The following is a 25,382-nucleotide window of genomic DNA, read 5'->3' on the forward strand; positions in this document are numbered from 1 at the left end:
TTGTTAGGGTCACCAAGCAAGTTGCTACACAAATCGTGAAGGATGATTGAGTGATGTGTGAGACACTGACAGGGTTGGTGAGGCCTCCCAGGGAGGGTGACTTTGGACTGACAACCATAGGTGGGCAGGGCCAGGGGTGCTGAAAGCCAGAGAGAGTGCTCCCTGGGAGGGCGCTGCAGGAACTGGTACCTCGGGGGCAGGGGCTGGGGGTGTTTGGATAGAGCCAGAAGGCAGCCCGGGTGGGTGGAAGGGCAGGAGTCAGAGTGACAGGTGGGACCAGATCACACAGGGCCCTGGATCTATATATATTTATTGTAGCTATTTTCTTAGTGGTTACCTTGAAGATTACAGTTGCCATCTAATTTTGTAACGTCTTAACTCGAATAAGACCCACTTAGTTTCAATGGTATGTAAACACTCTGCTCCTATATATCTCCATCTCTCCTGTGTATTTTTATTGACATAATCACATCATTGTACATTATGTGCCCAGCGACATAGATTTATAATTATTCTTTTTAAAATTTGCCTGTTAAATCATAGGGGGGAAAAAGGAGAGTTACAAACCAAAAGTACTATGATCCTGGCATTTACATTCGCCCATGTAGTTTCCTTTGCCAATGTTCTCTATTTTTTCATATAGCTTGAAGTTACTGTTTAGTCTCCCTTCATTTCAGCCTGAAGGACTCTCTTTAACTTTTATTGTAGAGAAGTTTGACTCATATTGAACTCCATTAGCTTTTGTTTATCTGAGAATGTCTTAATTTTTCCTTTATTCTTTAAAGATTATTTTCCTGGATATAGAATTCTTATATGACTATTCTTTTCTTTTAGTACTTTAAAATATGTTATCCCATTGCCTTCTGACCTCCATGATTTCTGATGAGAAATCATCTGATAATCATACCCAGGATCCTTTGTTCTTAATGAGTTGCTTCTCACTTGCTGCTTTTAAGATTCTTTGTCTTTATCAGTTTCACTGTACTCCGTCTTAGTGTGAATCTCCTTGAGTTTATCCCACTTGGAGTTCATTGAGTTTTCTGGATGTGTAGACATGTCTTTTTATCAAATTTGGGAAGTTTCTTCAAATAATTGTTTTCTGACCCCTTCTCTCTTTTCTCCTTCTGGGACTCCCATGATGACTACACTGATATGTGTGATAGTGTCCCACAGGTCCCTAGGTTCTGTTCATTTTATTTCGTTCTTTTTCTTTCTGCTTTTCAGACTGGTTAATTTCAACAGCCTTTCTTCATGTTACAGATTCTTCTGTCTGCTCAAACCTGAAGTTGAACCCCTCTAGTGATAGCAAAGACTCAAGGAGGTAAAGTGAAAGGACAGACAAAGATTTTCCATGAAAATAGTAACCAAAAGAGAGTTGAAGAGATTATATTATTATCAGACAATACTTGAAATTATAATATGTTATGTATTTGTATATTAAAAGAGACAAAAAGAACATTGCATGTTGATAAAAGTTTCACCCATCAAGAATGCATAACAATTATAGACATATATGCGTTTAACATCAGTGTCCCAAAATTTATGAAGCAAAAATTTACAGAATTGAAGGAAGATACAGACATTTCAACAATAATACTTGGATACTTCACTACTCCTCTTTCAAAAAGATGCTAGAATGACTAGAAAAAGGATCAAGAAGAAAGAGGGGACTTCATTAATACTATAATCCCATCTGAAATGGTTTCTTAAAAATAACACTAAAAGCAGAGGCAACAGCAAAAAATAGACAAATTGATTAAAATTGAAAGCTTTGTTCATCAAGGAACACTGTAAAGAGAGTGAAAAGATAACCTACAGAGTGACAGAAAATATTTTCAAATCATATAATTGATAAGGATTTAACACCCAGAATATATAAGGAAATCTTATAACTCAACAACAAAAAGACAAACAATCCAATTAGAAAATGAGCAAAGGACTTGAATAGACATTTTTCCAAAGAACATATATCAATGGCCAATAAGCATGTGAAAAGATGCTCAACGGTATTGGTCATTAAGAGAATACAAATCAAAATGATAAAGAGATACCACTTCACACCTTCTAGGATGGGTAATAATTAAAATGGGAAAAAAATCAAGGGTTGGAGAGGATGTGGAGAAACTGCAACCTTTGTTGGGAATGTGAAATGGTATGGCTAATGGAAATAGTTTGGTGGTACCTCAAAGAGTAGAGCGTAGACTACTGTATGGCCCAGCAATTCCTCTCTGGGGTATTCGCCGAAAGAACTGAAACAGAGATGAACAGGTAGCTATATCCCATGTCCACTGCAGCATTTGCGGCAGCATTTGTTTCTGCTGCAGCATACTCTCCCTCACGTAACAAACTGCAGCATTTGCTTCTAGGCAGAAACAGCCCAGTGTCCATCAACAGAAGAACGGGAAAACAAAATATGGTCTATACAGATAATGGAATATCATTCAGTGATTAAAAAAAAAAAAGAATGCAGGTATGGTACATGTTACAACATGGGTGAACCTTGAAAACATTGTGCTAAGTGAAATAAGCCAGACACGAAAGGACAAATGTTGTGTGATTCCACTTAGGTGAAATATCTAGACTAGGCAAATTCATAGAGACAGAAAGCAGTTGGGAGTTGACCAGGGGCGGAGGGAGGAGGAAAAACGGAGAGCTATGGCTTAATGGGTACAGAGTTTCTGTTTGGGGAGATCATTTTTTGGAACTAGGTAGTAGTGATGGTTGCACAATATAGTGAATGTAATTAATGCCACTGAAATGTACACTTAAAAGTGGTTAAAATGGCAAATTTTACCACAATAAAAAAAAAAGTGAATCAGGAAAGGGGAGAGGTTGATCCTTCAGGGGAGGTTGAGGTCTCTCGCTGGAGATGATGGCTGGGCTTCTGGACACGGGCCCCTCCTCTCAGAGCTAGAATCCTCTCCACTCCAGGGCAGCCTCGGGCCCCTCTTCTCTGTATCACTCTTTGACCCTCTACAGGTCTGACCCACTTTTCCCTTATCTTCCTCCCGTGGCAGATGGCATGAGCTTTCACTGCAGGCTGTCCTCTCACTGTCCTGTTACTTCTGCTCCCGTTTGATTGTGTCATCTACTGACCGTGAGCTCGCTGAGTTCAGGGATTAGGGCTTGCTTCTTTGAGTGTCCGAGGTCTAGGGCAGTGCTGTCCAGTGCGGTAGTCAGTGGGCCCATCTGACTTTTGAGCACTTGAAATATGGCTACTCCGAATCGAGCTGTGATGAAAGTGAGAAGGGAGAAATATACTCTAGATTCTAAGAGAGGTTATGAAAAAATAACGTAAAGTATCTCAATGTTTTATACTGATTGATGTTAAAATGATATTAATTGGGATATATAAGGCTAAATGCATTATTAAAAATAATATGACCCTTTATTTTTGCCTTTGTAACGTGGTAACTATAAGTTCGTATTTCCTATTGGATTGGATTGTAGCTCTGTTGGCAGCGCTGGCCTCAGGTGTGCGGGGGGTGCAGAACTGGTGAGCTGACTGATGCCAGTGGAGTGGATTTCCGTTAGAGTTCCACAGATGGCTGAGAGAGGCATTCTCTGGCCACCACTGCCAGCCTCTGGGAATCCTGTGGGGATTCACTCACCAGCTTTTCTCTCCCTTCCCAGGATCCCATGTGTCAGAAGACAGTAGAGATTGTACACCGTGCACAGATGGAGCGGGTCACACAGTCATTCAGACGCCTGCCCTGCTTGCTGACTTTGTATGATTTGCAATCAGGTAGAGAACATGTGGACCCCATGCCTACAGTTAGGGTGCCGGATGATGAGATGTGAATTGTCTCCAATGGGGAGTCAGAAAGCTGATTTCTAGCTCAGCTTGGTCTTCATCATACCCTGTTTTGTGATTATGTCTTAGGTCAATAAAATAAAATGAAGACAGAAATTATTTTTATAATGTATGCCATACAGTAGGGAAATCTTTTAGACCATCAGTTGGAAGAAGGGTAATAATCTTTCCCTTGAGAAGGAGGCCAGTATAGTCACAACAGTGAACAGGCCAGGCCTAGTGGAGAAGGCTAGGTTTGAGCTGAGACGTCGGTCTGGTCAGTGCCAGGCCCTCCTTAGCCCTCTGCTCTGTGCTCCTGGAGGGGGCTCGACTCTCTCAGCCTCGTGGCCTAAGGCTGCCCTATGTCTGCAGCAGGACCAGGTTTGGGAAGTCACCCAAGGGTTCCTGTCCATCCAGGGTCTATGAGATTTTTTCCCAGCCCTTGCTCCTGCCTGTGAGCTAAAGGATTTTTCCTTTCAAACGTGATGCTTGAAACATGTTCCTTTTTGTATGACTCTGAGTGTTGGTGACAGGTGAATGGTGGCTGTCTTTTGTGTGCCCCACGTGTGTTGCTGCAGAAAATTGCCCCCAAAATTAGTCAACTGAGTTAAGCTGAGTGGAAGGGGTTTGAGTGGAAAAGAACTGAGGGATGTGAGGGAAACATGTGGCCAAATCTTTGTCCTTTGTCTCCAGGTGAACAGGAGAGAAGTAAATGCACCGGGACCAGAGAAACGGAGTGTTGGTGCAAACGTGGCACTTTCCACGGAGAAGATTTCCCCGAGGTCTGCCAGACGTGCAGCAGCAGGTGAGACGAGGAGCCACTGAGGCTCCCAGCCCACAGAAGACGCAGGTTCCCCCACCCTCTCTCTGTCCTCGTCCATGCAGCCCCTCTGCCTCCCCAGGGTTCCCTGTGCCTGTGGGGTCTTCTGAGCCTGCATCGGCGCTCGTCATCCATCAGCGTGCCCCCACCCTGGCCCCTGCAGTGTCCCCTTCCCCGATCTCACAACGTGTTTGCCCTGCGGCCGGGTAAAGTTTTCCACGGGGCACAGTGGGCCGCTATGTAGGGCCTGTGATGCTGTCAGTGGCCCCAGAAAATGTTTAGTTTCTTCTGAAATCACAAGGGAAAACTGAGTGGAGTGCAGCTGGGCTTGTCTTCTTCTTTACAACAATTGCGTCATCAAGCGTGATTTTTTAAAAATTTTTATTTTTTTAATTTATTTTTATTAAGGTTATGATAGATTACAACCTTGTGAGATTTCAGTTGTACATTATTGTTCGTCATGTTGTGGGAACACCACTTCACCCTTTGTGCCCTCCCCCCCCCCACCCCCCCCCGCTTTCCCCTGGTAACAACGGATCAGTTCTCCTTGTCTATATGTTAACTTCCACCTATGAGTGGAGTCATAGAGTTCGTCTTTCTCTGTCTGGCTTATTTCGCTTAACATAATACCCTCAAGGTCCATCCATGTTGATGCGAATGGGACGATTTTGTCCTTTTTTATGGCTGAGTAGTATTCCATTGTGTATATATACCATATCTTCTTTATCCAATCATCAGTTGCTGGGCACTTTGGTTGGTTCCACGTCTTGGCTATTGTAAATAATGCTGCCATGAACATAGGGGTCCATGGGACTCCTGGAATTGCTGATTTCAGGTTCTTAGGATAGATACCCAGTAGTGGGATGGCTGGGTCATAAGGTATTTCTATTTTTAACTTTTTGAGAAATCTCTATACTGTTTTCCATAGTGGCTGCACCCGTTTGCATTCCCACCAACAGTGTATGAGGGTTCCTTTTTCTCCACAACCTCTCCAAAATTTGTCACTCTTGGTTTTGGATATTTTTGCCAATCTAACCATCAAGCGTGATTTTTAATATTATTTTTATGCAGGCAGGGCCCGTGAACATGAACGTGCCCACAGCCGAGCCCCCGTGAGACCTAGCCTGTGGCTCCTTCCTGGTTCCAACAAAGTCCTGAGCTGACTCAGCCTGCCTGGCCCAGGCCTCTGTCACCCCAGTAAGACGTGCGTTTCCCTATTACTGGGATTCAGGATCTAGCAGTAATTTCCTGTTCTCTGACCCTGGTGTTGGCCGCGATTGGTAGGAATAGTCAGCACGGGGAGGACAAGACGTTCCTTGTATTAAAGGTTGATGGAGGATGAGGTTCAGCTGGTGCCTAAAGGGCTTCTGACCCTTGACCTGGGTGAGACGCCCCCTCATGCAGGGCTCCACCCGCAGCCAGGGAAGCTCAGCTTGCAGAGAAGTCGCAGCCCCTGCAGGTGCAGCTCTGAACACTCAGCAGGGGCCCCAGGGGCTGAAGTGCACATGCTCAGATCCTCTGGCACCCAGCAGGGGAGTGAGGGGCCCAGGGCCTGCAGACAGGAGAAGGCCGCTCTTCCTCCACTCTTAGGGACATTGGGCGGGAGGTTGTGCCCTCTTTCTCCTCCTCTTGCCAGCTCTCTCTCACCGATCCCCTCCATGTCCTTTCTGTGTCTGTGCCCAGGTGCCCTGATGGGATGGTTGAGGCCGGTCCCTGTACCCCCTGGAGTGACCTCAAGTGTGTCCACCAAGGATCAGGTACCCAGGCCAGTGGGGAGGCCCCGGTTCCTGGAGAGCCAGTGACCGTGGGGCTACCCACTACTCCCACTCCCTCCTCAGGCAATCCATGGCCGGTGATTGGGATTGTAGCTGTGGCTGTGGCTGTGGCTGTCCTGCTGCTGGGGCTGACTGTGTATCTTTACCGGAGGCGCATCCTTCAAGGTGAGGTGGGCGGGGAGGCGCTGACGCTCTCTGCCTCCCTCACTCCCCGCTTTGTTTCTCCAGACAGAAGGGCCCTCCCCTCCAACTCCCAAACCCCCTGGTCTTTCTGGTCTCGCTCTGATCTTGTTCCTGTCATCTCCCTCCATCTCCCACCTCACCTGCACCTCACGAGGGCCGAGATCACATCAGTGCCCTCTTCTTGGGGCTGACGGTCACCTCCTGTCCCTAGATAAGTCCAGAAGGGCAGAGCCAGTTCTTCATGCCTTCGGGCCCCGGCCAGGGCAGAGGGGCGGTCTGCTCCTCGACTGGGTACCTGGACTCAGGAGGAGAGGGTCAGGGGTCTGCACAGCTTTGGTCAGAGCAGAACCCAACAGAGATCTATATGTGTTTATTTTTATTTCCCCGTCCCCCAGGGTGCCTGGGGTTGGAATGGCCCCCTCCTGTCACCAGGCCCGGGGCTCCTTGTTTGGTGTCTGAGCCCCCAGCCCACACCCTGCCCCTGCACTGTCCATGGACAGGGAGGCGCTGCAAAGAGGCCTCTCCATGGCTAAGGCGGACGCCCCTTCTCTTCTAGGTTGTGAAGTGGCTGCCAACTGCATAAACAGAGTGAGCTGGTTTCTCCAGGACCTAGCAGCGTCAGGCCCTCTGGAACCTCTTCCCGCCCACAGCAAGCCCTGGGTGGATGTGGTCCCCATTGTCCTGTACTGCTGCCCCTGGCTCTTAAAGTGGCCTGGGGGCCTGGGCTGACCATAAGAGGTCAAGTGGCCCGTTGTGAGCAGCCCCCAGGCCTGTTGGCAGTGCCGAGTCCTGTCCTTCCTGCTGCTTGTGAGACGCCCTCACCCCACGGCCCTGCCCCCTGGGCATCGGGGGCGTCAGGCAGAGGTGCCGACCCTCGAGTCCTGGATGTGCTGAGCCTGGGCCAGCCTGGGGGACAGCGTGGGAGGGGATGGGGGGAGAGCCTGCCGTGTCCCCTGGGGCCCTGCAGGGGGCTGTGGGTGAGGATCCCTGAGACAGCTCTTTGCCTTCCCAAGGTCTTTTTCTGGCGCTCCTGTCCCCCAAGAGGACCTGAGGCTCTGGACAACGCCTACAACAAGACCCTGAACAACAGAGAGTCGTCGTCCACCCTGGCTTCTGAGCAGGAACTGGAAGGCCAGGAGCAGGCAGAGCCGACAGGTGTCAGCGCACAGTCCCCAGGGGAAGCAGAGTGTCTGCTGGTGAGTGGGTGATGGGCCATGTGGCGCCCTGGCCCTTCTGCTTGCCCAGGACCGTGGTAGGAACAGGGAAAGGCTGGCGCTGGTCAGCTCTCCTGTCCATGGGAAGTAGTGATGGAGGGAGATCCGGACCCGAAGGGGAGGAGGCTGCGTGTGCAGGAGCCCGCCACCCGGATATGGTAGAGTGTCAGCCCCGTGGACTGTGTGGGTCTTCCTATCTGTCCACGTCTCACTGGACAGCCTGGAACAGGCAGGCACAGAGTGGGTGCTCCTGTGATTGCTGAGTGATGGGAGGGGGGCTGCATAATATTCCAGCATATGTGCTAGTAAAATAATTCAGTCAGCTGTTCCTGTAGCAGTAGGAAGTTTTACGTTTATTTCAAAATAAATTATTATTCCAGTGAGGGTACTTGAAAAGAAATCTTTGTCCAGATTCCTGATCTTTTTGTAGAGCTGTTCTGGAAGAAGTAGAATCGCTGGGTGAATGTGTCGAAGTACTTTTTCATTTCACAGACACACACACAGCGGGGCGCTCTACACACACACACACGCACACACCCATGGTGTTGGTCATATGGGTTCATCAATCTTGGTCTGACACTGAGTGCTTTTCTTTCGTCATTTTTGCTAAGAAACGTTGGCTTGAAGCCACACTTCCTTGCTCTGACTGTGCTGCATGTGGTTGTGGCTCTGTCTCCCGGAGTCCTTCTGAGAGCTCGGGTTCCGTTCCCTTCCTACGTGCAGATGATGGGACCCTGCTTGCCCTCTCGTCTGGTCTAATGTTATAACTGTCTATCACTGTCGGCACGTTTACTTTGTCGTTGCTCAGAAGCTTAGAAAGACTCTTCCCTCACACAGGGTGAACTTCTCTAATTTCTCAGGCAGTCTTTTAAATGATTTTATTTTCACCATAAAGCTATGTAATCTTCATGGAATTTATTCTGAGACACAATATGATGTAAGGAGCTCCCTGAATTGTTCTGTGTCTCTGGCTCATTGGACACAGAGAATCACAACTTACCAGTGCAGAAACTTCCAAGGGAATAAGAAATAAACTATAGGAAAAGAAACAATCCAGTTAAACAAGGGCAAAAGATCCAAACAGACACCTCACTGAAGAATGTATACAGATGGCAAATAAGCATTTGAAAAGATGCTCCATATCTTATGTCATTGGGATAAAGCAGATTAAAACAACACTGAGATACCACCAAACATGTTTCAGGTTTTTTAAGTTTGTTCAGCCAAACTTAGAAGATCCAGGACATGCCAACACCAAACACAGGTGAGGATGTCGACCAACAGGAACCCTCATTCATTGCTGGTGGGAACGCGAAATGGCACAGCCGCTCTGGAAGACAGTTTGGCAGTTTCTCACTAGACTAAACCTAGTGTTACCAGAGGATCTGGGAGTCACGCTCCTTAGTATTTACCCAAATGAACTGAAAACTTATGTCCCCACAAAAACCTACACACGGTATTTATAGCAACTTTATTTATGATTACCAAAACTCGCAAACAACCAAGATATCCTTTAGTAGGTGAACGGATCAGTAAACTGTGGTACACCCAGATAATGGTTTATTATTCAGCAGTTAAAAGAAATGACTTATCAATTCATGAAGAGACATGGAGGAACCTAAAATGCACATTCTGGAAAAGGCAAAACTGTGCACCAGGGTTTAGGCGCGAGAGGGGATTGAATAGGTCAAGCCCGGGGTTTGGGAGCAGAGCAGTTATGCTGCAGTCAGTGTGGTCGTGGCTACGCGTCATTGTGTTTGTCCAAACCCGTAGAATGGACGGCTCCAGGAGTGACCCTAACGTACTGGGTGGACTCTGGGTGATTATGGTGTCGTCCAGCAGGTTCACAGATGGTAACAAATGTCCCCCTCTGGTGCGGGACGTGGACAGTGAGTGAGGCTGTACTCACGTGGGAGCAGAGAGGAGATGGCAACTCTGTACTTTCCACTCATTCTGCTGTGAGCCTGAAACTGGTCTAAAACAGTAAAGTCCATTTGAAAGGGAAAAAAAGTATTTTAAGTCAAGTATTTTATTATAATCCAGTAAAAATTTGCATTTTCTTCACATAAATTATTCCTGTTTTTGTCAAGAGTGTTTCGTTGTATTTGATGTGTTTATGTGTTTTATAATCATTATGCTTTGGATCTCATGTAACTCCATTTCCAACTTATTGTTTCTCCTCATTTGTTTTCTAAGCATTCATGCAAACGCCTTCACTTTTAGCTATTGTAGTTTAACCTTAGAGGGTTTTTTTTTTTTTGGTGAAGCAGATTGCCCTGATCTATTGCCGGTCTTCCTCTGTTTTGTATGTGGGATGCTGCCACAGCATGGCTTGATGAGTGGTGTGTAGGTCTGCGCCCAGAACCCCAGGCCACCAAAGCGGAGTGCGTGAACTTAACCACTATGCCACTGGGCCGGCCCCAACCTGAGAGTTTTTTAAATATACAAACTTATCTAAAATAATGAATATTTCTTCTGCTCTCTCCCAAGAGTCTTGACTCTTATTTTTCTTTCCTGCCCAGGTTGCATGGGCCACAACATTCAGAACAACGTCCAATGATGCTTCGAGAAGGCAGGCATTTTGGTCTTTTTTTTAAAAAAAAAAAATTTGATAGATTTTATTTTGTAGAGAAGTTTTAGGTTCACAGCAGTGTTGAGCAGAAGGTAGAAAGATCCCCATGTGCCTCCAGTCCCCACACATGCATGGCCTTCCCCGTTGTCAACGTCTTCCGCTAGAGTAGTACATTTGTTAGAAATGAGGAATCTATACTGACCCATTTTGAATCATTTTTCTTTTGCTAACAGAACCCACTTTAGTATTTCTTTCAGTTTAGATTTGTTGGCAAATTATTGTCTTAATTTTTGTTATCTGAAAAAGCTTTTATATTCTCTTCATTTTTAAAAGACATACTGGCTGTTTAGAAAATTCTGGTTGTATTTATTTTCGGTTCTTTAAAGGCATCGTTTCACTCTATTCTGGATTCTATCACTCTTATTGAGAAATTAGCTGACAACCTCACTGCTTTTTTGACAATAATATTATTTATTCTCTGGCTGCTTTTTAAGTATTTTTAATTGTTTTTTTAAAAAATTTTTATTCTTTCTTTATTGGTAACATGGTTTAGAACATAATATAAATTTCAGGTGTATATCATTACATTTCAGTTCCTGTGTAGACTACATCATGTTCACCACCCAGAGACTAATTACCATCCATCACCACACATTTGTGCTTAATCACTCCTTTCACCCTCCTCCCTCACACTTTCCCCTCTGATAACCACCAGTCCGATCTCTGTCTCTATATTCGTTTATTGTTGTTGTCATTGTTGTTTTTATCTTCTACTTATGAGTGAGATCATACAGTATTTGACTTTCTCCCTCTGTCTTGTTTCGCTCAGCATAATACCCTCAAGGTCCATCCATGTTGTCACAAATGGTCAGATTTCCTCCTTACTTATGGCTGAGTAGTATTGAATTGTGTGTATACACCACATCTTCTTTATCCGTTCTTCCCTTGATGGGCACCTAGGTTGCTTCCAAGTCTTGGCTATTGTGTATAATGCTGCAATGAACCTAGGGGTGCATATATCTTTACACATTTGTGTTTTCAAGTTCTTTGGATAAATACCCAGCAGTGGAATAGCTGGATCGTATGGTAGATCTATTCTTAATTTTCTGAGGATACTCCATACTGCTTTCCATAGTGGCTGCACCAGTTTGCACTCCTACCAGCAGTGTATGAGAGTTCCCTTCTCTCCACATTCTCTCCAACACTTGGTGTGTCCTGTCTTGTTAATTGTAGCCATTCTGGTGGCAGTGAGTGATATCTCATTACAGTTTTGATTTGCATTTCCCTGATAGTTAGTGATGTCAAACATCTTTGCATGTGCCTGTTGGCCATGTGGATATCTTCTTTGGAGAAATGTCTGTTCAGATCTTTTGCCCAGGCATTTGGTCTTGATTGGCCTTTGTGTAGGAGGCCTCCCATGTCACCATTGGAAATGACGTTGGCCCTTGTTTAGTATGGGAATTCTCATCATTATGGATGCAGCCTCCTATTCTGAGGTGTCTTAAAAATCTGAGTTGATGTTTAATTTAAAAAAATGTCTTTTTAGCCTCCATGGAGAGTACCTGATGCTTTCATTTCCTTATTTAGACTATTGATATGGTACCATATTATTGATGAAAGCACCTTCACATTCATCGAATAAATGCCCACTTGTGATTTTCCAAATTGCCCTCATCTATCTTCTTCCTTTGAGTCACATAAAAGCCTGTGGCGGGCTGACTCTTTTGATGGGGTGGGTGGGGATGGACTGCACGGGGCAGAAGGGAACTGTGTGGGGTGGAGAGAATGTTCCATGTCTTGATTGGGTGATGGTTACTTGGGTGTATACAGTTGTCAGAGCTGGAACGACACTTGAGAAGTGGGCATTATGCAGGTAGGGTGGGCCTCCGTGAGCACACAAGCACACGCAGCCTGAGAGCTGCACGGAGTGGGAGGTTCCTCTCCATTTCCATGGAGACCCGGGAGGCGAGGTGGCTGCCCCAAGCCACACGGCTGGCTGGTTGTCAGGCCCAGGTCTGAGATCTAGGACTCTTTGTCTCGACCCGAGGGCAGTCTCCACTGTATTTCACAGGGACCTGCAGGAGCTGAAGGGTCTCAGATGAGAAGGAGGCTGCTGGTTCCAGCCAACGGTGCAGACCCCACTGAAAGTGAGTGTTTTGTTCGGGGCAGTGGAGGGAAGAGGGTCAGTATCCTTCCTGCTGTGTCTTAGCTGTTAGGGAAGCACAGAGCAGGGGATGCTGGACACAGGGGGCCTATGCTGATTGTCACTGGGCCATCGGGACCCTTAATCCTCCTCTCCCACCTCTTCCCCCCACTGCACCCCATCCCATCTCATCCCAATAACATTCTGCACCTCCCTGTCCCTCCCTCTTCCACCTCCCCTTCTCCTCCCTTGTTGTTCAGGGCCAGGTTCCCCCACACTGAGGACACCTAAGGGGCAAATCTGACCAGCAGGGCACCCACTGGCCCCAGGCGGCTACCGAGCACCTGACCTGTGGCTAGGCCAAATTGGATGAGCTTTACTGTAAACTCCATGCCATATTTCAAAGGATTAGTACAAAAGAAGTGTGCAAAATGTCTCATTAACAATTTTTCAATGTTGATTATATTTTGAAATGAAAATATTTAGAATATATTGAGTACTATACATTATTAAAATTAGTATTACTTGTTTCTTTTTATTTTTTGAAATGCAGCTGATAGAAAATATGAAGTTATATTTGCAGCCCACCTGTATTTCTGTTGGACGGCAGTGTGCAGAGCATTTCACACATGTCTCATTTAATGCCCAGTACGGTCCCATGAGTTGGGTGGTGTCTGCTCCATCTCACAGGTTAAATTCTTGCTCAGAGTCTGTCTGTCCCCATCTCGCTCTGCCACAGTGTTGGTGACAGAGGCCAGGCCAGGTGTAAAGCCAGAGACCTTGCTGCCTCCAGGCCTCGCTCTGTCCACAGGGGCAGGTGTGGCAGTCCTGGGATGTCCCTCGCATGGTGGGCACACCCTGAGCGGGTTCCCTCCTCTGAGGACCTTTTCCCCTCTGTCTGTCTCACACCACGTTCTGCTTTCTCCCTCCATGACGTCCGTCTCCCCTCCCAGGTGGGCTCTCAGCCTCCCTTAGGGCAGGATTCTCTGTTGACCTTGGCTCCCCGCAGTGACCTGGGCCCAGGTGGGGCCCAGGCAGCGTGACCTGATCCTCTGCTGATGGGAAGCAGGGAAGGGAGGCAGAGCAGCAGGCTCAGAGCAGGGGGAGCGCAGAGGTTCCACCAGGTTCCATTAGGTCTGGGCCTGACTGAGGGTCCTCTGCCCTTTCTGTAGGCGGCCCAGCTCACCTGACTGTCCCTGTGCTTTCCCCACCTAGGCCTGCGGCTGTTCTTCAGTTACTTTCCAATCATCGTGCCCTTTGTTCAAATCCTAGAAGCTGTTCATGCAGCAGATGAGCCTCATGGACAGTGAGATCCCTGCGTCCAGAGCTGGAGCCTCGGGCCCACAGGATGCCCTGTGTGAAATACCGGTGACCTGGCTCAACAGTACGGGGCGAGGTGCCTCAGTCAGCACCCTGCTGGATGCCGTGGAAACCTGGGAGGGAAGGAGAAACACAAAGGAGACAATTCAGGACCACCAGGTAGGCTCAGGAAAATCTGTGTATGAAAAGGCTCTGCTGTGCACTGAGTGTTTAGGACCTCATCCTTTCAGTTCCTGGCACTGTTTTATCCTAATAGACTTGCGCTTTTTACTTGTATTTGTTATATGGTAAGATGATTCCATGTTGGTATGTATGTATTTAACTATGTGTAACTATTGCTTAATGCTTTATGATGTGCATCCTACTTTCAATTTTTGTATGTATTTATAGAGCATGGAAGAAAATTGTAGACATATACTCACTTGGTTGTTTACATGGGTTACCCGGATGAGAGTTGGCAATCAAAAACAAGGAGAAATGCAAAAGGAGAGGGAGGGAAAAAAACCCGACCTCTGTTGGGGGCACTGGTGGGTTCCAGTTCTCCCTCATATGCAATGTGAGCTTGTTGTCCAGGATTAGATGACCGGCAACTTCTAAAGAGCCCACTCTTTTCAACATGGCAGTTTCCTCTGTGTGTGAATATTTATGTTAGTTACAGGCACATGTTCGCAAGAGAGCAGAGAGGGGAGAAGTGGTATTGCGTGCAGCCCTGTGTCTGGGCACTGGGCGGCCATGCATGGCCTCCTGCTCCCCGTCTGTGGGTGCTGGGGGGAGGCTGGGAGTGGGTTGGATCCGAGGGGGCAATATGCTCTATGTCATGTGCCATTTCAGGTCACGTTAGTGCACCCTCAGCCCTGTCTGGGCTCAAGGGAGAGAACGGGGTCTGCTCCTGGGGTCTGCCGCGTGCTCGTGGGTTGTGCTAAATGTCTGCTGACTCAGCACTGGATGTCCTCTCACTTCTTGGTCTTTTTGGTGCCTTTTTGGGTCTGGATTGGCTATTTAAGGATCTTAGCTCCTCTGTAAGCCTCTGCTTCCTGCATGGAAGACTCACATAGAAATACCAATTTCTAAATATTGTGAGATTTGGCCTAAAATGACTGATACATGAGGGTTATGTCCTTTTATTGCTTTATCTTATTTTTTTAATCCTCGGTAACCACTTTAGCTCTTCTTCCACTTGTTAAACACAGAGACCAGACTTGAAAATTCTCTGAGCAGACCAAATGAATTTGGGCATACAAGCAAAGCTTAAGTTAGCTTATTTTTCAAGACAGGCGAGGCTAATTTAACCTGAGTGACCTCTTACTGATGATGCCTCTGAAAATCATAAGCAAAAGTTAGTTTGTTCCCCAGAATTGCTAGGAGGTGACGGATAACCAGTCCCCTTTCACTTAGGAAAATTCTCATGTGGTAATCCCTCACTGTGAAGAGCCGACTGCGCCTTCCTCTGCCCTGTTTAAGCTGCTTTGTAGCTGCGTGCCTCTGAGCCTCTGCTCCCTCGTGGTGGGTTCCAATGCTCTCGCTTTGCAAACTATCTTTTTTGGTGTGTGCACCGTAAACTTTTACAAATTACTACAGTGATTCTTTGATTTTACTTCTGCTTTTTCCTGAACTTCTGACACACTGCACCCTTCTCCATCGTATTACAGTCGTGGCAGGAGAATATTACGGAGGAAGCGATTCTCAGGGTTTGTGGTCTTTCCCATCTCGAGACAGGATACTGTCTTCTTCCGCGGCTGGTGTGGCCGGGCTAAAACTGGAACTGCTTGGACTTTGGGGCGTGTTCAGGGCATGATATCCTCTGGAGTTTTCAGAGAGGGGCGACCCCGTGGCCTTGGTTCTTACACCGCTCTCCCACTTCCTTCCCGAGGTCCCATGGTGTGCCCCTCCCTTTGCTGAAAGACGTAGGTGTTTCCTGCCTTCGCCGGCCCTTCAGTGCAGGACGCCCGCCCGTGCATCTCTAGGTGGAGATAGGAGCGATACTTGTTGGTCACGTTTCAGCAAACTGGTCCCTTTCTCAGAGGACTTCCCTAAACGCCCAGTAAAGTGTCATGTGTATTCACGTGTTCATATGTCTACTGTGTGTCTTGTACCAGAGGGAATCTTCATGGAGGCCTGAAATGGTCTTCTTATTGCTTTATCCCCAGTACAAAACTTTTAAGTTTTACTTAATGGGTGGGGATCCTTTCAAGCTTCTCCCACTGGGAAGACTCCTTCTTTGAAGAGCTTGTTGGAAATATCAAAGACTACGAGGAAGGCCGTTAGGTACAAAATACTCATGTATTTATGAACTCATGACCAAATTAAATATGAAACCTTATATAAAAAGAGGTGTGGGTTTTTTCTCCCCCATCCTCCCATTCTCCTCTGAAGCAGCTCCGAGTGACACAAGTGCAAGGGTGTGTATTCTTGCTGTGGGACTTGCTCCTTCCCTTCTCCCCTCTGTGCCTCCAGGCTTGCCCTGCATGGGTGGGTTTCCTGCTGACTCTGGATCTCCAAGTGCCAGGTTCCTGAGGAACTGGAATTCAGCACCTTGCCCCTCCTTCACCTCCCTGCCCTTCCCCCTGGGAGAGGGACACCAGTCCTGGCCTGGCTCCCCCACAGCCTCCCCAGGTGGTGTCTCTGGGTTGCACCTGGGCCTGCTGGGCTCCAGTGTGGTGCAGGCTGGCTCTGACACAGCATTTGGGAAGAGGGGGTGCGTCCCTGGCTGCTGAGGTCATTCTGTGGCCCCTCTCCTGTGGGCTTCCTGCACCTCCTGGGCCACCCTCACTTTCTCTCCCCTCTGGCCCTTCTGCATCCTCATCAGTGGGCCAGATGGCTCAGCCCTGAAAGCTCCCAGAGACCCATTTCCCCTCCTCTTGCTCTTTAGGCCCCGGCTCTCCCTCTCACCCAGAGTTCCTGGGAGGCGCCATGGTCCTGACTCTTTCTAATTCCACGTGGCAGTGAATCATAAGGCATGTGTTTACACAAGGAGATAATCACAGGGAACACCCAATTCATTTTCCTGAGCATTGACTTACAGGAAATAAACGATTTCCTCTAGAACAGAGCAGTTTTAGGTTCATGGCAAAGTTGGGTGGAAGGACAGACATTTCCTCTATACTTGCAGTTCCCACAACATTTCACAGTAGAGTGGGACATTTGTTAGAGTCAATGATCTACAGTGACACATCATCATTAACCAAAGTTCAGAGTTGACATTAGGGTTCACTCTTGGTGTTTTACATTCTACGGTTTTTGGCAAATAAACAATAACACCTATCCACCATGATAGTATCATACAGGATTGTTTCAGTGCTCTAAAATTCCTCTGTGTTCCACCTGTTCATCCCTCCCTCCCCCCAAACCCTGACAACCACGCAGCTTTTTACTGTGTCCATAGTGTTCTTTTTCCAGAATGTCATGTAGTTGGAATCATACAGTATGTAGCCTTTTCAGGTTGGCTTCTTTCACGTAGTAATGTGCATTAAGTTTCCTCCATGTCTTTTCATGGCTTGATAGCTCATTTCTTCATGTCGCTGAATAATATTTCATTGTCTGGATGGACCACAGTTTATTTCTCCATTCACCTACTGAAGGACATCTTGGCTGCTTCCAAGTTTTGGCAATTATCAATAAAGCTGCTATAAACATCCATGGGCAGGCTTTTGTGTGGAAATATATTTTCAACTCATTTGGGTAAATTTCAAGAAGTGCAATTTCTGGATTATGTGGTAAGAGAATGTTTAGTTTTGTGAGAAACTGCCGAACTGTCTTCCAAAGTGGCTGTACCATTCTTGTACTCCCATCAGCAATTAATCAGAGCTCCTGTGGCTCCACCTCCTTGCCAGCATTTAGAGTTGTCAGTATTTAGGATGTTTGTCATTCTAATAAATGTGTAGTAAAATCTCTTTGTTGTTTTGATTTGCAATTTACTAATGACATATGGTATTGAACATATTTTCATATACTTACTTGTCATTGATATATCTTCCTTAGTGAGGTGTCTGCTCAGATCTATTACCCATCTTTTAATCGTTTTTATTTTCTTATTTTTGAGTTTTAAGAGTTCTTTGTGTATTTTGGATAACAGTCCTTTGCCTGATGTGTCTTTTGCAAATATTTTCTCCCAGTTTGTGGCTTATTGTCTCATTTTCTTGACGGAGTTTTTCACAGATCAACAATTTTTTATTTTAATGATATCCAGTTACCAATTATTTTTATCATTGGATTGTGCCCTTGGTGTTGTGTCTAAAGTCATCACATCCCTGAGGCCATCTAGGTTTTCTCCTACGTTATCTTCTAGGATTTTTATAGTTTTGAGTTTTATGTTTAGGTCTACAATCCATTTTGAGGTAATTTTTGTGAATAGTGTAAAATTCATGTCCACATTCAGGTTTTTCTGCATGTGGATGTCCAGTTGTTCCAGCACTATTTGTTGAACAATCTGTCTTTCCTCCATTGTATTGCTTTGTTTCTTTATCAAAGGTCAGTTGACTGGGGGCCGGCCCGGTGGCGCAGCGGTTAAGTTCACACATTCCGCTTTGATGGCCCCACGTTCACCGGTTCAGATCCCAGGTGCGGACATGGCACTGCTTGTCAAGCCATGCTGTGGTAGGTGTCCCACATATAAAGCAGAGGAAGATGGGCATGGATGTTAGCCCAGGGCCAGTCTTCCTCAGCAAAAAGAGGAGGATTGGTGGCAGATGTTAGCTCAGGGCTAATCTTCCTCAAAAACAAACAAACAAAACAAAACAAAACAAAACAAGATCAGTTGACTGTATTTATGTGGGGCTATTTCTGGGCTGTCCATTCTGTTCCATTGATCTATTTTCTATTCTTTCACCAATGCCACACTGTCTTGATTACTGTAAAATTATAATAAATCTTGAAGCTGGCCAGTGTCAGTCCTCCAAATTTGTTCATCTCCTACAATGTTGTGTTGGCTATTCTGGCTCTTTTGCCTGTCCATATAAACTTTAGAATCAGTTTATTGATATCCACAATATAGCTTGATGGGATTTTGTCTGGGATTATGTTGAATCTATAGATTAATTTGGGGAGAACCGACATCTTGACAATATTGTCTTCTTATCCATAAACATAGAATATCTCTCTATTTAGTTCTTCTTTGATTTCTTTCATCATAGGTTTGTAGTTTTTCTCATGTAGATTTGTACATGTTTTGTTAGATTCACACTTAAGTATTACAATTTGGGGGTGCTAATGTAAATGGTATTGTGTTTTTCATTTCAAAATTCACTTGTTCATTACTGGTGTACAAGAAAGCAATAGACTTTTATATATTAACCTTGTATCCTGCAACCTTGCTTGTTTGTTTCAGGAGGGTTTATTTCCCCTGAGTCTTCTGCATTTTCTACATAGACAATCATGTCATCTGCAGGCAAAGATAGTTTTATTTTTTCCTTCCCAATCTGTATACCTTTTATTTCCTATTGTGTTAGCTATGACTTCCAGCACGATGTTGAAAAAGAGGGGTAAGAGGGGACATGCTTCTTGTTCCTGATAGGGGGAAAGCTTCTAGTTTCTCACCAGCAAGTATGATATTAGCTGCAGGTTTTTTGGTTGATGTTCCTTATCAAATTGAGGAAGTTCCCCTCTATTCCTAGTTTCCTGAGAGTTTTAATCATGAATGGGTGCTGGATCTTGTCAAATGCTTTTTCTGAATCTTTTGATATGAGTTTTCTTTAGCTTGTCGATGTGGTGGATTACATTAAATGATTTTCAAATATTGAACCAGCCTTGCATACTTGGATAAATCTCACTTGCTTGTGGTGTATAATTCTTTTTATGTATTGTCTGATTAGATTTGCTAGTATTTTGTTGGGGATTTTTGCATATATGTTTGAGAGATATCGGTCTGTAGTTGTCCTTTCTTGCAATGTCTTTGTCTGGTTTTGATATTAGGGTAATGCTGGTCTCACATAATGAGTTAAGGAGTATTCTCTCTGCTTCTATCTTCTGGAAGAGATTGTAAAGAATTGATACAATTTCTTTCTTAAATCTTTATTAGAATTCACTGGTGAACCCATCTGGGCCTGGTGCTTTCAGTTTTGGAAGGTTATCAATTATTGGTTCAATTTCTTTAATAGATACAGGCCTATCCAGACTGTCTATTTCTTCCTGTGTGAGTTTTGGTAGATTGTTTCTTTCAAGAAATTGGTCCATTTTATCTAGGTTATATAATTTATGGACATACAGTTTTTCATAGCAGTCACTTATTATCCTTTTAATATCCATGGGATCTGTAATGATGTCCCTTCTTTCATTTCTGATATTAGTATTTTGTGTCTTTTGTCCTTAGCTTGTCTAGAGGCTTATTGATTTATCTTTTCAAAGAGCCAGCTTTTGGTTTCGTTGATGTCCTCTATTAATATCTTATTTTCAAATTCCTTGATTACTGCTCTAATTTTTTTCTCTTCTTCTCCTTACTTTGGATTTAATTTTCTCTTCTTTTTCTAGTTTCCTAATTGAAATTTTAGACCATTGATTTTAGATCTTTCTTCTTTTCTAATATGTGCATTTCATGCTATAAATTTCCTTTCATGCACAGCTTTTGCTCCATCCCACAAGGTTTGGTAAGTTGTTTTTTCATTCTCGTCTAGTTCAAAATGTTATAAAATTTCTCCTGAGATTTCTTTAACTCATGTGTTATTTAGAAGTGCGTTGTTGATCTCCAAATATTTTGATATTTTCCAGATATTGTTCTGTTTCAGATTCCTATTTTAATTCCATTATAGTCTGAGAGCTGACATTATATGATTTCTATTTTTTTAAATTTAAGATGTGTTTTATGGCCAGAATGTGTCTATCTCAGTGAATGTTCCATGTGAGCTTAAGAAGAATGTATATTCTGCTGTTGCTAGATAAATAGTCTATAGATATCCCTTATATCCAGTTGATTGGTAGTGCGGCTGAGTTCAACTACGTTCTTACTGATTTTCTGCCTGATGGATCTGATAGAAGGCTGTTGAACTATTCAGCTATGATGATTGATTCATCTATTCCTCCTGCATTTCTATCAGTTTTTGCCTCACACATTTTGACACTCTGCTGTTAGGTACGTACGCATTACAGATTGTTATATCATCTTTATGTAATGCCACTTTTTATCCCTAATAACTTTTCTTGCTCTGAAGTCTGCTTTGTTTGAAATTAATGTTGCTACTCCCACTTTCTTATGATTAGTGTAGCATGTTATATCCTTCTCTATCCCTTTCTTTTTAATCTATACATATCTTTATATTTAAAGTTGTTTTCTTGTAGACAACAAATAGTTGGGTCTTGTATTTTAATCTGCTGTGACAGTCTCTATCTTTCGATTAGTGTATTTTTAGACTGTTAATGTTTAAAGTGCTTACTGATACAGTTGGACTAATATCTACCATATTTGTTACTGTTTTCTATTCATTGCCATTGTTATTTGTTCCTATTTTTGTCTTCTCTTTTTCTGCCATTTGTGGTTTTATATTATTTCTATATTATTTCATTTGCTCTCTTTTCTTAGCATATCGATCATACTTTTTTTTTTTTTTTACTGTTTTTCATGGTCACTCTAAAGTTTGCAAGATACATTTATGACTAATCCAATCCACTTTAAAACAATCCTACACCACTTCACAGGTAGTGCAAGTGCCTTGTAATAACAAAGTATTCCTAATTCCTTCATCTTGTCCCTTGCGTCATTGCTGTGATTTATTTCACTTACAAATAAGCTGTAATCATCAAATTTATTGTTGTTATTTGGCACAAACTCTTACCTACTGTATCAATTAAGAATAAGAAAAATAAAAGTTTTTATTTTACCTTCACTTATTTCTTCTTTAATGCTTTTCCTTTTTTATGTAGATCTGAGTTTCTGACCTACATTATTTTCCTTCTTTCTGAAGAACTTTTAACCTTTCTTGCAAATCAGGTCTACTAGCAACAAATTCCCTCAATTTTTGTTTGTCTGGGAAAGTTTTTATTCCTCTTCACTTTTTTTTCTTTTCTTTTCTTTTGCTGAGGAATATTGACCCTGAACTAACACCTGTTGCCAATCTTCCTCTTTTTTTTTGTATGTGAGCTGCCACCACAGATGGCCACTCGTCAGATGAGTGGTAGAGGTCTGCACCCAGGAAGCAAACCTGGGCTGCTGAAGCGGAGCACACCATACTTAACCAGGCCACCGGGGCTGCCCCCTCTTTCACTTTTGAAGGGTGATTTTGCTGCGTATAGAATTCTAGGTAGTTTTTTTCCTCTCAAAATGTTAAATATTTTACTCTATTCTCTTCTTGCTTGCATGCTCTCGCCAAAGAGAAGTCAAATGTAATTCTTATCTTTGTTCCTCTATAGACAAAGTTTCTTTTCCTTTGGCTTCTTTCAAGACTTTTTCCTCATCTTTGACTTTCTGCAGTTTGAACACAATATCCTTAGGTGTAGTTTTATTTTGGCATTTATTCTGCTGGGTGTTCTCTGAGCTTTTTGGATCTGTGGTTTGATATCTGACATTAATTTTGAGAAATTCAGTCATTATTATTTCAAATATTTCTTCTGTTACTTTCTCTCTCTCTTCTCTTCTGATATTCCTGTTACATGTATATTACACCTTTTGTAGTTGTCCCATAGTTCTTGGATATTCTGTTCCTTTTTTTTTTTGGTCTTTTTTTCTCTTGCTTTTCAGTTTTAGAAGTTTCTATTGACAAATCCTTAAGCTCACTGATTCTTTTCTCAGCCACAGCTAGTGTGCTAATGAGCTCATCAAAGACATTCTTCATTTTTGTTACAGTGTTTTTGATCTCAAACGTTTCTTTTTGATTCTTTCTTCCAATTCCCATCTCTCTGCTTATATTACCTATCTGGTTTTGCATGTTGTCTACTTTTTCTATTAGAATCCTTAGCATATTAATCATAGTTACTTTAGATTGCTGATTTGATAATTCCAACATTCCTGCTGTGTCTAACTCTGGTTCTGATACTTGCTCTGTCTCTTTAAACTGTATTTTTCCCCCTTTTAGTATGCCGTGTAATTTTTTTGTTGAAAGCTGTACATGATGTATTGGGGAAAAAAGAACTGTGGTAAATAGGCCTTAATAACGTGGTTGTGAGGTTGTGGGGGGAGGAAGCTGTTCTATAGATCTATGATTAGGTCTCATCTCATAGTGAGCATGTGTCCCTGGGTTGTGAACTTCACCAGTACTTCTCAGTTCCCCACAACCTTAGGTAAGACAGGATGGCCACAGAGCCTGAAGCTGGGTATTTTCCTTCCCCCGTGTCAGTTAGACGCTGATAAAACCCCAACAGATTAGGTTCTGGTAAAACAGTTTCTCTAACCCACGGGCAGGGTCTAGGGTGTTGAGAGTTTGGGGAGATTCAAAAGGGTGTAGGGAGGAAGGAGCAGGACCAGAGGCTGGAGTGCAGGGCGTGCTCTGACCGGGGGGAGCTGCTTGTTTTTCCTAGCCTGACCAGGGCCACATCCATCCTGAGTCTGGTGCTGCATCTAATGCTCTGCTGGGGTTAGATCATTTCATTGCCTCTGATTTTAATTTCTAGTTGTTGGGAACCTGTAGGCCTATGTTTTTGGTACTCACTGGAGTCTAAAAGTATCATGACCTTTAAGAAATCAAGAAGGCTGGGCCAGCTCCAGTGGCCTAGTGGTTAAGTTCAGCGTGTTCCACTTTGGAGGCAGTTCCGGGGCATGGAACTACACCACTCATCAGTGGCCATGCTGTGGCAGCAGCCCACATACAAAATAGAAGAAGATTGGCACAGATGTTAGCTTAGGGCGAATCTTCCTCAGCAAAAAAAAATTAAGATGGGATGTAGACTATTTCATGACACAAGGCAGAAAATATTATAACCTAAAACCTTGAGGTTCATAAACCTAATTAATTTTGTCTGCTCTTAGACAAGGAGCTTAAACCCCAGGAAGAACAGGAGTTCAGCATTGTTGGTTAATATTAGCTTGGGCATTTTGTTTTCCACCATAGTGGACATAGATGAAACAGGGGGTTTTCTTGCCAGTGGATTATGTAGAGTACACTGCCAGGCTCTTGTCTTCTGTTCACCATGACTTCTGATATTCAAATGAAAGTCTGAAGAAGTGTCCCTCAGGCCAGGCTTCTGAGCAGTTTCTCAGTCCTTGGTCAAAAGAATCCATCCCAGCATTCTCCCTTTCACCTCCAAAGAAGAGTCTTTCCCTGCAGGAAATTCAGAAGAAATTAGAAGCCGCAAAAGAAAGACACAAGTCCCAAGAAGGTGAGGTCTTGAAGCAGCTTGCTGAGAAAGGAGAGCACCAGAAACAAATGTTTCAGAAAGCAGTAGAAGAGAACACAACTTCAGTAAAATGGCAGAAGAGGAGCTGACCCACAAAATGGAAGAGAACCAAGAGGCACAGATGGATTCCAAGCTGGAGCACGTGTGAGAGAAAGACAAGCACGTGGAAGAAGCATGGGAGAAGCATGAATTCAAAGACCCTGCCGATGAGACTGAGGCTGACAACTTGTTCCGAGAACTGACTTTCTCCCCCTCCACTGCCTACATATCCAAAGACTGTACCGGCCAGCGTCACTTTATTTTGGCCCTCTTGACAAATATTCCAGAAGCTGATATAGGACTGTACAGGTAGATCCAGACTGTATGATGTTGTTTTAAGGGCTGAAGGGGAGAAACTAAAAGTGTTTTACTCTTTTTCTAAAATGCTGAAGTCTTTCTAATGTGGCTATTTTTCTTGTGGCATCTTTTCTGCTTTGGTACACTTGGTGTACTGGGTTAATGGCTAGTACTGTATTGGCTCTGTGAAAACATGTTTGTGAAAAGAGAAGGTAGTGGCTTCTTTCAAACTATTAGAGAGAATGTCTGTTCACTATTAAATTCCAATTCCGTCCGATCTTACCAGATGCTGCTGCACTTGAATGATTAATAAAACTGCACAGAGCTGTTAAGAAAAAGTTTCTCTTGAGAACAGGCCTTGTTTAGAAGAACTGAACACTTTCATAGTTCAAAATGCTACTCCCTTGCCCCCCGCAGGAAGCAAGAAGGGATTTTTTAACCTTCACCGTAAGAACCTGGAAGATCTCCTGGAGGTAAAACTCACAATAGTTTGGGGATCCCTCTAGACCGGCCTTACTTGGAGTCTTTAACTTTCATGCTTGTCCACACTTTCAGTTTTGGTTTTCCCACTCTGCTACTGGTTCCCAAGGAAGGTTGTCTACAGGTCTCTTCTCCAGTAAGTTGTGGTTCTCTGTATCCACCTGTCTCTCCAGTTTGTGTGGTAGCAGTTTGCCCTCTGATCTCACTTCTCTGAAGGATCTAAGAAGAATTGTTGATTTTTAGTTTGTCCACCTTTTTACTTGTTGTTAGAACAGAATGACGACTTCCAGGCTACTTACATGCTGGACTGGAATACAGAGCAATTTAAAAGGGAAGAGTGGAAGAGAAGACAGGGAGATTAAAAAGCAATATATTCTTTGGAGTGACAATGAACAGTTTCACAAACTGTCACTGATGCATTCTAGAAGGTCACGGTCATGAATAGATAGACAGAGACACCTTCCTGTGGTTTGGACACTTTGAAGAAAGCAG

The 25,382-nt window shown here is 44.1% G+C and overlaps 1 protein-coding gene and 1 pseudogene across 1 annotated transcript in view; both read left to right on the forward strand.

Annotated features, from left to right (window-relative positions):
• The window catches only part of LOC102149226 (tumor necrosis factor receptor superfamily member 10A), a 30,198-nt gene extending 12,488 nt beyond the window's left edge, over window positions 1-17,710 (forward strand). The window contains exons 4-11 of the mRNA XM_023636160.2: window positions 3,634-3,745; window positions 4,487-4,598; window positions 6,297-6,370; window positions 6,452-6,553; window positions 7,128-7,159; window positions 7,585-7,767; window positions 12,429-12,504; window positions 13,773-17,710. Coding sequence (XP_023491928.2) covers window positions 3,634-3,745; window positions 4,487-4,598; window positions 6,297-6,370; window positions 6,452-6,553; window positions 7,128-7,159; window positions 7,585-7,767; window positions 12,429-12,504; window positions 13,773-13,810 — 729 coding nt within the window. The 3' untranslated portion in view covers window positions 13,811-17,710. The remainder of the gene's footprint in view (window positions 1-3,633; window positions 3,746-4,486; window positions 4,599-6,296; window positions 6,371-6,451; window positions 6,554-7,127; window positions 7,160-7,584; window positions 7,768-12,428; window positions 12,505-13,772) is intronic.
• Window positions 17,711-23,867: 6,157 nt separating this feature from the next.
• On the forward strand, window positions 23,868-24,748 carry LOC138923126 (stathmin pseudogene; annotated as a pseudogene).
• Window positions 24,749-25,382: the final 634 nt, after the last annotated feature.

This window comes from Equus caballus, chromosome 2 (genome assembly GCF_041296265.1).
Source record: "Equus caballus isolate H_3958 breed thoroughbred chromosome 2, TB-T2T, whole genome shotgun sequence".
In the NCBI taxonomy this organism is placed as follows: Eukaryota; Metazoa; Chordata; class Mammalia; order Perissodactyla; family Equidae; genus Equus; species Equus caballus.